The sequence below is a fragment of the Botrytis sinoallii genome, assembly GCF_014898435.1.
Source record: "Botrytis sinoallii strain Bc 23 chromosome Unknown BSIN_002, whole genome shotgun sequence".
Taxonomy (NCBI): domain Eukaryota; kingdom Fungi; phylum Ascomycota; class Leotiomycetes; order Helotiales; family Sclerotiniaceae; genus Botrytis; species Botrytis sinoallii.
The window spans coordinates 867926-880406 of record NW_024066029.1 but is presented as its reverse complement, the minus strand read 5'-3'; the positions used below and the strand labels follow the sequence as shown (position 1 = coordinate 880406).

At 39.9% G+C, this 12481-nt stretch overlaps 3 protein-coding genes across 3 annotated transcripts; all 3 read right to left on the bottom strand.

Moving 5' to 3' along the window:
- Positions 1 to 1922: 1922 nt before the first annotated feature.
- EAF02_001440 (uncharacterized protein) lies at positions 1923 to 2391 on the bottom strand (the record flags this gene model as incomplete). Its single annotated transcript, XM_038897488.1, has 3 exons — positions 1923 to 1994; positions 2060 to 2260; positions 2326 to 2391. The coding sequence occupies 3 exons, from the start codon at positions 2389 to 2391 to the stop codon at positions 1923 to 1925; spliced, it is 339 nt and encodes a 112-aa protein (XP_038762463.1).
- A 4749-nt stretch (positions 2392 to 7140) lies between these two features.
- On the bottom strand, positions 7141 to 7896 carry EAF02_001439 (uncharacterized protein; the record flags this gene model as incomplete). Its single annotated transcript, XM_038897487.1, has 1 exon — positions 7141 to 7896. One exon carries the CDS (start codon positions 7894 to 7896, stop codon positions 7141 to 7143), a length of 756 nt encoding a protein of 251 aa, XP_038762462.1.
- Positions 7897 to 8761: 865 nt separating this feature from the next.
- Positions 8762 to 9641, bottom strand: EAF02_001438 (uncharacterized protein; the record flags this gene model as incomplete). The annotated part of the gene is made up of 4 exons (XM_038897486.1): positions 8762 to 9057; positions 9099 to 9243; positions 9443 to 9534; positions 9629 to 9641. The coding sequence occupies 4 exons, from the start codon at positions 9639 to 9641 to the stop codon at positions 8762 to 8764; spliced, it is 546 nt and encodes a 181-aa protein (XP_038762461.1).
- Between the last annotated feature and the right edge of the window lie 2840 nt (positions 9642 to 12481).

Here is a 12481-nt window from a genome sequence, read left to right as displayed (position 1 = left end):
ATTTGAGCGGCGTGATCGTCGCGACCGAATTTAGCAATTTAACTTCAATGCCAGGGGCTATTCGCTCCTCTGCGGGTGCGATCCGCTTCTGTTTCCAGAAGGGAACGTCTGATCCGGGATGTTGTTGAGGCAGAGCTTGGTTCCCGGGTGGATAGGCTCGTTGTGGGCTTCGATCCCTATGGTAGAGGAGAAGAAGCGAGAGTGGGTTGCTATTTGTTTAGCCGAGCAGCAGGGCTCTTGTGTTATATATTGGATTTGCGGTTTTTAGGGTGTAGTGTATTCGAGTGATCAGTTGAGTGATGAGTTTATAAGGGATGGGCAGCAAGCTTTGTTGAAAAGACAAACCCAATATATAATACAAGAGTTTTACTATTTAACTAAACAAATAGCAACCCACTTTTACTTTTTTTTTTTTTTTTTTTTTTCTATTATAAAGATTAAAACCTACAACAAACCTATCCACCTAGAAATCAAGTTTTACCTCAACAACAATCCAGATCAGATATTCCTTTCTAGAAACAAAAGCGGATCATACCTACAGAAAAGCAAATAGCCCCTGGTATTAAAATTAAATTACTAAATTCAATCGCAATGATCACACCACTCAAATAGTTCCTTATCTTAACACATCTAAATATCCTTAGGGAGGTCCAAAACAGACGTTAATTAATATAAATAAATAAATAAATTATTTAGATAACAGATCTTGAATATTAAGCTCAAGTGAATTTTAGAATAATAGTAATATATATATATATATATCTATAATTAGAGGATTTAAAATTATAGATTCGAATATATAAAACGAGAACTATTAAACAAAAATGATATTATAGACTTCTATAATCATATATAAATAAAAGATAGAGTTATATAACTATATCTTTTAATAAATCTATAACGAATAATTAAGATAACATATTTGAGAATAAAAGACGAGATCTCTTATTCACTAATTTAGAATATATACTTGAGTATATTAGCTTACATCTAAATATTAAATATAAATATCTAGTCTAAATCTTTTTTATAAAGTAGAATAATATATAAGGAAATAAAGCAGAAGTAAGACAATAGACTCTAGTATAAGAGACAAGATATCTCATCTACTAGATAGAACTATATACTTATATCTATTAGCTTATACTCAGATGATATATTGTAAGTACTTAGTCTAGGTTTTTCTTTTAGAGTAAAATGATTATATAAGTATAGATAAAAGAAGTAAGAGAGCAGACTAAAGTATAAGAGACGAGAATTCTCAGTATGTCGACCAAAACAATATATTAGATTTGAAGATTCAGACGAAAGTTACTCGGAATGTCTAAGTCACAAGATCTAGGGCTAGGGTCAGGTGATTAGCACGATCTAGAGAAGTAGCTAACCGGGAGATACTCGCTGGCGATGCTGAGTTCGCAAGACGAAATAGCCCACCGGTATATAATTACTTTGAAATTTCAAGCTAACTGCTCATCAGGGGACAGAGACATTAGAAGCAGTCTATTTGAGCTAGCTATAGGCTATTTATAGGCTTGAAAGCTTATACCGAAGCCTATAGAGAGTTCACTTGAAGGCATGGATCTCTAAATTTACAGGTTGATTATAGTATTCGTAGGCTAGAGACCTTTTACGATATCAAATCTTTAACGGATCAAGCAAATTCTCACAATTGGGAACGGGAAAAGGTGAAGATAAAGCTGTTTGTAGTCCATAATGGTAAGAAAGTGTAGTAAGCAATGAGTAGTCAAAGAATTATTCACGTCACTACGAGTCACAGGCATATATAGAAAGTATATTTGAGGCGGAAAACAGTTCAATTCGGAAAGATTGGTAATAGGATTTGGTTCTTTAGGGCACCACCCTCTGTCCACACAACAAAACTGATTCGAGGCGAGCAAAATGATTCCACCCACAGACATTCCCTACCTGCGGACCCTTCTTGCTCTTCTCCGCGGAATTCCCCGGGATCTGCCACGATTCGCCTGTTGACCAGCCTGTAGACATTCTGTTAACGATTTATCAAGAGGAAGAGTGCAGCCGCAGCAGAATATATACGTACTCTGACGACGGCGAGCTCTGCCATAAGCCCAGCGATTTCATCAACTTGCTCCCCAATCTTGATGTTCTTCTCAGCCATTTCCGAGTCCTTGCCAGCGATCTCAGCGGTCAAGACACCAACTCTTCGCTCGGCCCACTGTGCTCTTGTCCACCAATGGTGGATTACGTCGTCTTTATTCAGGATCGTCTGTTGCAGCTCATGCTGTAATTGAAAACGTTAGTTATTTATCAAGCCAAGAGTGATAGATCGATCTTGACGAGACTTACGATCTTCTCAATCATTCGAAAGATCTTTTGGGACAAAAAGCAAAGAGTTGGAAGCACGCGCGACATTCTTGCGAGTTGTTTGGTTGATGTGGTGGGAATTGTTGAGTTGGATTTTGAGGTTGTAAAGGTTTAGAAATTTCTGCAGCGAGAAACTGAATTTAACTTCAAAATTACCTGAAGACGGAAGCTTACGCGAAGTTTACCTCGTTATTGTGGGGCCAGAGACCAAAAAGTACGCTAGCTTCGATACCTAGTCGTCCTTAGGCCTCCTACTTACGTTGCCCAAAGGACAGAAAAGGCTAGTCTCTAGCCTTGTATAGTACTAGCAGCTTGGTTCATGTTTTCTTGAGCTTGAGGTTAGTTTAGTTCTTTGAATCAGTCGCAGCTTAGATTGAGGTGATGGTCGTTGGGTCTGGAGCACGCAGAAACTACTAGTATATTGAGCCATTACGAAGAAGGTTCGAATGGAAACGACGCATGAGGCCATCGAGAGTAATCACAGACGCCTGCGAGAAAGGCGACGTAGTATCATAGAGTCATGTCAAGAATTGATCAACAGTTACCGAGGTTTTGATTTGCATTGAGAGTCTGGAAGTCTGCTGGAGTCTCCTGTCCTCTCGGATCAGTTTACGAAATAGGCGATTCTGCAGCGAGAATCCCAATTGAACAATACCAAAACTCATAAATGAAACGATTAATCTTCTTGACTAAGAGCACATCTGAAATACTAGAACTGCAATCCATCAAAATAAAGAGCTATCATCAAAGAACGTTGAGAATTCATGTAACTGAAGCTCTGCATAAATCCGTTTATTTGAGAAAATTGACCCCACCAAAACATCTCTTTCCACAACCTCCCAATCTCCAACGAGCGCCGCAGATATGTATGTGCTGTTGCCGTTTCAATTGTTTTCGGCAGTTAACGAGCAGGAAAATCCGTTATGTGTCTTCTCCTGTGGTGGACATGCCCTGGTTCAGCTCTCAAATGCCTCTCCAGGCGTTTTCCTGCACCTACTTTTGACCGGCAAGTTCGAAATAATAAAATCCGAACCATCACAGTAAGTTTCATGAGTTCAAGGCCCTTTTCAATATAATATTAATAAATTTGTATGCAAGGCATCAATAGCTAATCAAAGAAGAAGCTAGTATTGCCCGCATCTACGTTAAATATCTCAATGTCCCAACGAAGGCAGTTATCTATCTCGGTCCTAATGTCGAATTCCCATCAAGCAAGAAAGGAACCACACACACAATACCCTACTCCGCGACAAAATTCACAGGCTAATAAGCCCATCCTAAAGTCATCAATGAGATAAGAGCCGCCTTTGAAAACAATACTATGCGATGTGGAGGATGGAAAATGTCCCAAATTTACAGCAAATCAAAGAAGAATGCCCTTTCCAAAGGTACTGTCAAAGGAATTACGAAATAAGAGATAAGAGGTCGACGTGAACTAAGAGTTACAAGTCGAATCGATGCTACTCTCGGAGGTTAGAAGGGCCTGGGACAATCACTTGAAAGGCCCCGGAATAATGGTCTTCCTATATGCATAAACGCCAACGAGATGAAATAACGCGGGCAGGCCAAATGAACCATGCACACGATACTTGTTGATCACGATTACGACACCATGGCTTTTATTCAGGGCATAAAGCGAAGCCGCTCAGCTATAACGACGCAGATGCCGAGAAATCTCGTTGCCTTTGACGTAACCTAGGAGACCCGGCAGAGGATCTCAAGTCTATGAACCTCTTGCTCAAAAGGAGCCGCATGAACTGTACAAGTTTTCGCAAATAGGGTACAACAATCAACGATTAGATAAGTATCTTCGTGCTCTATTTTATGCCATCAAAATGTTAATGTATGCCATTGCTTGCAGCACCTCCCTCAGAAGTCCTAATCTAGAAAGCGGATGATCTCAGCTCGAAATTCCCTAAGCTCTTAGATAAAGAATAATATAAGGAAACCATGGTGCACGAGGAGTCCGAAAATCGTGAAGAACATGTTGACGCTTCCGTTGGTCGTTGGCTAGACCCTTTCGTGGGATCTATTCTGAAAAGTATGCAGGTCCAAAATGCATTTGGCAAGAGTTCAGTTGTGACGATGCAATGCCACAAGATAAATGGTGGTGGGAACTCGCGCACTTTGAGAATGGTAACTTCATGAATGTTATGCTACAACTTTCAGGCGGATACATTCGTGTGGAGAGGAAGGTGTCGCTGTGAATGCACCTTCAATCTTATGAGGCACATATGGGACAAGAGCCAAGCTACATAGCCAAGTTTAAGAATAGAAATATGTTTCTCATGAGCATCGAGTGTAAAAGACTTGAGCCTTGGGACTTACATATGTCATGAGCTCTCAAAAGGAGTGGAACTGGAGAGGCATTGCATGTCCAAAGTCCAAAGTATCATCAAAAGTTATTAACCCTCCCCCCATTCTGAGTTGCCTCTGCCACCAGCGGTTGATACTCCAGGTATCAACCTATTCGTACCGTTGTTCTAGTACTTGTGCATTCAATCATCGAACTTTATCCCACCATGTGAAATAGTGAGACATAACTACCATGCCGGACACGGGCAGTAAACGTGCATGGAAATGTGTTGCTGTCTTCAAGCATAACAGGCTACAAGTCATTCAAACGCAATTCAAGTCTTAGATTCCCAGGTGATGGCTATGGGATCACAGTACATGTGCTTGCGAACACTGAAGTTAGGTGCAATATGACATCGGGATCCGTCGTTGCTGGCGAACGATTGGTGCATTAGCTGTAGGGTGAGACACGGAGTTCTTCCCCTATGGTTGCTCCGCCATCCTGAAGAGCTTTTAATAACTTGGTTTGTCCGAAACGTTCAAGAAGCAAGGAAGGAATCTTAAGCCGTTGACGATGAGCTGCTGGGAGGGAGGGAAAGTTGTCTTGTCTGGGTAGTTAGTCTTTCGGGACGGCCTGAGGTAACACATCGTTGCAGTAATTCAAAAGCTATATCTTCGAGCAACACAACGATCTTCAGAGCTTCTCTCCCCCAAAAGTAGTTACTGAGCTGTCACCAAGACATGAAGTCTAATTGGAGACATGAGACCAGCCTCAAAATCAGTAAAGCGAGCAGTGGCAACCAGGACTGAAAGTACCATTTCATTGACTGAGTCTGTCATTACCACAAGAGAATAGGCTCAGGAGTAGTGTGAGATTTTGGAAAGTTCGAGAGGGTTATGAGGCAGCGAGTGTCACGGTATAGGTAACATAAATCTAGCTCAAGGTCTCCCGAGAGGATGTTTATAAAAACAGCAGACAACGGCATGGTGAGTCTGATCGTCTGAATTTGCCAATATATCCTCGATTTGAGCTCCGTTCTTAAACTATTGGTGATTGCGTTGAGTGGGAATAGAAAGAGGCGTTGGCTTTGAATCCGAAACGCCTCAAAACGCTTTGGAGTGGAAAGTTCATCAAAGTATCTGTATATCCAGGAGAATGATTGGAATTCTGAGCGTACTCTTTTGGAAGCTTGTTCCCCAATCAGAGCACCAAGAGAGTATGTCGCGTAGAACAATTGAGGAAGGATCGAAGGCGGGGTGCTCATTCCATACTTGAGGTCTTTTTGGTAGACAATCAGGTCAAGGGTGTGGCGATTCGTTACAATAACCGTTTGAATAACCATTTGAAAGAGTTTGAACAGGAATCATCGAGTGCATCTGAATTGTAGATCCTTTGAGAGCTTTAGGGGTAGAAAGGTTTTACTGGAAGGTCAACAAGAGGTTGTAGTAGTATGGTCCATTTAGGTGTTCGGAGGGGATAAATTTTTTTTCCAGAGCTCGGACCATCACAACAACATCACACTGATCAAAAACAACCTCTTGATTTAAAAAACAACTATCTCAGGCAGACATATAGGAAGACATCAAAAAACCTTGCTCTTTGATAGCTTCCTTCCTTCATCAATCATCTCAAAGAAAAGGGGACGTTGAACAGAATGGAAACATATTGAATCACTTGTCACTCTTGAACCTTGCATGTGCTCTTGTTAGTCAAATTCACACTTTGTCACTTTCATAGACGTCAACTTCATAAAGGGGATAACGACAAGCTTTTGATATTGAGTTGAGAGATCCTGGCCTAGTCCTCTTGCAGAAAAATAATTCTCGAAGTTTTCGAGAAGATGGCGAAAAAGGAAACGCAGTCCATATTATGAGTCTGGTATCTAGTGTTGAAAAGGAGACTTATTTCCTCATCTGAAAAGCAACGAGCTAAATGGGACGGCTATTGAAGCAGAAGCAAATGCCTCGATATGGTTAGTATCGGTGCATGTGGGACATTTCCCTGCCAAATATTTCCATTGCCTGCTTCCCCTTCTTGCAATTGCGTACCAGTTGCAAGCAAGAGCCTTCCCGTCATGTGTAGTTGTGCCGCACGAGTGTGTCGGAAAGCCGGTTTATAGTTGTGTCATTGAATGTGCAAGGACATTGAATTATGTGTCGTCCGCCATTTTTCTTCTCTACAACGGTTCATACCCTGTATTTCTTCATGCCTTGCCAGAACAAAAGACAAGTGCTGTTGGGCTCTCTTATCTGGTACGAATAAAGCGAGAAAACTGCAAGCCAGGGCGAATTTCTGTAATGGAACACTGAAGGGAGGTAGCAACCGTTCAAGAAGAAAAACATATCTCTACATGTATATGCTCTTGTCACCCTGCCTTTCCGATACTTGCTTATGAAATTGTGTTTCGCCACAAGTACCCTTCGTACTTGAACCTCTTAGGAACGGCGTTGACGTTTAACTTCTCTCTCCTGATCTTGTGCTGTGTCACGAATTCTCTTTCTTCATCTCAATGATCTTCTCAATGAATCAGCACCGGAAGATGTTCCAGCATTGCCCAATGCTACACTGACACTTGGACGACGGTTGACATCAGTTATTCGGGCTGACAATTTAGCTGCTTTCCGGTGAAGCAATGGATAGGCAACATCTGCGACAGTCGAAGGCTCAACAACAGAAGTTTGGGATTCATCGACTTGCTTTTGTGGAGGCTGCTGTAAACGTTTTGGCACAGCTGGAATACCAGACCCAGCGCTACCGTTAGAAATATGACCGTCCTCAAGATCTTTTTCTCCCTCTTCCTCGCAATAATTTGATGAGTTACCAACAATCATAAATTTAGCCTTGTCAATGCCATGTTGTTGTTCATCGATTCCTATTTGTATAAGATTGACGATGGCATGAAAGGTAGTACCACTGGCGTCAACCGCACCTTTGATCTTCGATAAATCGCCAAGAAGTGACTCTACTCGGACATTGCCAAACTCCTCGACGAGAAGGGCAGCAACTCCATGTCGGAGATTTTTCAAGTCAGATGCTAGCTGGTGGATTTTTTTGAAGACTTCCTGCATTTGAAGCTCTTTAGCGGCACCCTCATTATCTTTTACCGGCTCTGAGGGAGTTGTATTGGTATCAACTTCCTTTCCTTTGCGAGACCGCGCGTTTTTCTTGTCGTTGATGATGCCTTGTGCCGTCTGTATCTTAGGTTTACCGGTGTCAACTTGCTTGCCTTTCTGAGACCGCGTGCTGTGTAGAGTCATTTCGAAAATTTATTGCTTGAGTTTTCTTATTCTTTGAGATTTCCTAGATTATTTGACTTTATAAGCCGTTCACAAATGGCTTGTGTCAAATGCAATATCTTTGAATATCGAAAAAGCGATAGACGTCGGCAGCAAGACGCAAGATAATCTGCTCCATGGGTTGTGAATAAAACTTCGAGATTCGCGACAAAAATTCGAAAAGTGGCTGGTCGGCCGTCTGCGTGTATTGCTTGATAATTCAAGATGTTGCAAAACATAGAAGTCTAATTAAGCGAGTGGGTGCACCAGGTGGTGTAGAGATAAAAAACTGTAAACCTACAATCACAACTTTCTATTCAATTTTTCGATTGCTTTATTTAACAGAACAGGGAGTGATAAAGTGGTGTAATCAATTATATAGCCAATAATCTCATGGCTCAAAACGAAGTCCCAAAACAGGAAGCAAGGCTTCAACTTACATGCGACTCGTCAATCTAAAAAGTGTCAATTCGAAATACAAGAATAGAAGGCGTGGAGGCAAATTACATCATGAAATATGTTGGGGATAGGCTCTGTCTGTAAAAATCGTGAACAAGGTTAACGCCAGTATGCCATTCTCCCAGCGCATAGAGTGCTTCAGAAATTATGAATAGTATATCAATGTAGATTTTTGAAGGCGAACACAATTCTAAATTTTGACGGAATGCGAGAAACGCGATTTATTCAACTGACCGACTCATGCATAAATCTATAAGAGAGTGGAATAAATTGCGTATTCCAACTACCGTAAAGAAAAGACCTTCAATAAGAGGGTGGACCTCTAACTAGTCTAGATTCTACCAGTACCGAGAGTTTTCTGCAAACACTTGCAGCTACTCTGCCCATATTATTGAAAGTATGATAATGCCAAAAGGTAGCCTTCGAGTCTTTTTCCCTCCTTCCACGTATGGATAATATCCAAGTTGGTTCTTGTCTTGTCCAGCTCAATTTTTCCATCCAGCTTCCTTGCCGGCACGATTGGTGGAACATACCTCTCTGGTGCTGGTCTGGGTTGATCAGTTCTATAACTGAGTTTCGGTGTTGCAACCGGTTGACTTCGATTAACAGCTCGAGAAGCTTCCGATGGGTAATCGCGTGTGATTTGCCAGTTGAACCTGCCTTGTCGAAATTTTACGAGGGATACTTGAGTGGTGAGGTTATTTTTTCAACCTAACCAGATATACCATTTGGTTCCCATTCTTTCTGGATGTGCTCTTTCATCAAGCTTTCGAAGTCCTCTAAATAACACCAGGTCATTTTTGGGGGGGCGAGCTTTCTCTTGTTACCCTCAGGGTCGGGCTGGTTCTTTTGTTGGCTGTTGATAGTCCACTATTCGGATGTAGTCGACCTTCCTGTTGAAAAAAAGAATATCAGTAATTGATCGAAAACATGACTATTGGAAGCTAGCAGGTGGCACAATGCAAATCTAAGCCATACATGCCAATTTATAACCAACTAGATCGTGGAACTGCGAATGGATCATTCGACCGGGCAAAGAAGGGTTTCCTCGAATTTAGAGATAACTTACAGTCGACGAGATAACATATTCGCGCGCCATTTTTGTGCCCTGTCCACGTATTCTTTCGAGAATCGGTTTGTTGATCCATGGATAATCCTGGACTATGATCGATTAGTTGTGCTTGTTATGAACAAAAATGAATGGAGGTATAATCAAAGATAACTTACTATAAGCTTTATGGCTTTTAAAACTAACGAAAAGCAACCATTAATATGTCCCGCTCACGAGAAAAAGAATTGTAGCAGAAGCTGTGTGGAAGTGAAGCTTTCGCGTTCGTAGGCGATCTATGAAGAAATGTGGAAGAGAAGAACGTTGGCGCTGGACACCTAGACCCTTTGATTGTGGTCGATTTGTTGACTAATTAAACCTGCGGCTTTGAGCGCCAGCAGAAAACTCGAGTTGAACTGGCCAGGAGTACCAGATCAACTCCATGTTGTCTCTAGCTTGGGGTGTAAGGATAGAAAGTAATAACTCGAATTTTTCAGGCGTCCTTCTCGAAATTATTGTCTGAGCTGCTTGGGTCGTCTGATAAATATCTGTCTCATGAGCCGGCTAGAAAAATGTTTTAGCTGCTAGTCCTTAAAAGTTGAACCCAAGTCGGGAAAGTAGTCGCATTTAAGCTTGGGATGAAAAGTGATGAAACATGTACGTACTTCAATATGGAAGAGCTGGTCCTCAAGTCTGGCAGACCCCTTCCCTATATGGAGGGATGTAGTGGCAGCCGATGCTGTGCTTTCACTTTTTAATACGAGTGAAAGTGTTCGGTCTGAGCTCTGACTCTTCGAAATATGCGGTGGGTGATAAAGTCCGCCGGAAGATCTTGGGCTTTTCAAGCACGATGTTGCGACTGTTATCAGTATTAATATCTCTCAGCGCAATGTTTTTGGAGCATGATTGAGCTGACTTACAAATAGGTGTCGAAGAGGTGTGGTGAAGGACATGGGGTTGGCCGAAAAGTAGCTCTTTCATTGAAAGATATAAGCTGAGCATTTATTGGTACACATAACGCATAATATAACGACGGAGAAGTTTGATGGTAATGATAATACTGGTTCTGTAGGTCTTATATTGATGTTGAAGGTTGAAGGTTGAAGGTTGAAAGTTGCAGTTGTGGTTGCAGTTGGAAAGAGGGATGCGAAGACTCAATACCTGTACGCGGTGCATCCTATGAATCTCCAGCTCTCTCTTGAGAGTCTGCAGAGCTAAGATTGAGTTGCAGATGGAATTGGAAGAATTGGAAGGAGAGAGATTCAAAGATATAGCGAAGAATTATATTACGATTTTATGATAGCAATACCTACAAAGAATTGAATACCAGCTTTAAACACAAATACAAAGGTTATAGAAGCCCCGATTAGATTCAATATCTATTATCGATTATTATTTCAAATATAGAAATATGATACACAATAAATCTTTTCTTTTAAAAAAGTCTTTTCGATATAGAGCTTGCTATTGCTCTACTCATACTACAACCCTTTTTTATACCCTTTAGCTTTCAGCCACTTGAATATTATAACAATATAATATAAAGAATACCATTACCTTCAAATTAATATTATACTCTAAGCATTGATATAATATAATGTTTTTCTTTTAATTTTCGAATTTTCGAATTTTCCAAATTGATTTGTGTATAAACAATAAGACTTAGAATTCAGCCCTGCCCCATTATTTTCAATAGTTTCGGTTATATACATTTAATAAGAACTGAAGAATATCAAGCTTATAAAAATATATAAAAAATTAGTTTAAAAGAGATAAAGATAAAAAAAAGTGATACCTTTTTTTGCTATTTTATTAACAAGAGAACCCCTAATCACTATAAATAAATAAATTAACAAGAGAACCCTTTATTATATTGAAAATAATTCAGAAAAAAATAACTCTTGCCTTTTATAAAAAGGAAAGAATAGCAAATTGAATTTAGAATTTTAAAAAGAGAAATTGAATATTAGAATACTTTAATTGAATTAGGGATAAAAGAAAAATAAGAAAAGAAGTATCTCAAAAAATAAAAACTATTTAATCTCTATTTGCACTCCAAATAGAAATCAGACATAACACCCCAGCATTTGTTTTTATTCCCCCAAATTGAATATATCTACTGTAGATATCTACTAGCAATTATTAGATTCTTAAAGCCTAACTATCCTAAATAATCTTGGACTGAGAAAAGGACGTTAATTAAATCAATCAATCAATCAATCAATTAAGCAGTTGGAAAGAGGTTAAGCGTTCGAAAATTTTGATTGGAGCTAGGATCCTGAATTTTGGATTCGTTTCCATGCTGCTTTGAAGCTCAAATAGACTAAGCTCCCTTCAGAATACTTTCATCAACAAAATTTGAGATATTTGTTAAGTTCATTGATAATACATCATATTTTCCAATCTTTGACTTGTGCATGATCTTTAGAAATGCCTCCTATTTAGCCGAGTCGAAAGCTTCACATGTGCACATTTTTTTTTGACTAGCATCTATATTTTTGTTTTCACTCGAACAACCAAACTTGTGTAAGTAAATTCCTCTATTCACAATAGGATCCTCAAAAATAGTTGTGAAAGTTGCACAAAAAGCATATTCATTTGAATTCTGATAATTACTTACCATAGACTGTTCTCTTAGAGATTAAAAACGTCTGATTTGTCCTTCTTCTGCCTTGGTATCGTACACTAAACATAACATCAGATATTACCACAAGTTTCACCTTTTATCTCAGCAGAGCAGACATGATAGACAATGTCAGAAGGGAGTCTTTAATGATATTATGTTTGTTGTCCTTGCACATCCAATTCACCTCTTTATGCTTTGTTAAAGGGCTTGCCTAAAAGAATTAGAGTCATTCTCTTAGGGCTTTTCGACAAAGCAACGGTATTACGAATACCTTTCATGACAAGCATTGCAAAAGATAGATGGAGGAACCATTACGACTTGCTCATTCGTTTTCACCACCGCAATCCACCGTATTCACCTCAACAATTCAAACCCTTAGTAGGTAGAGATATCTCAAACTATCATCAATTATAAGACTTGCTAACAACAATTGA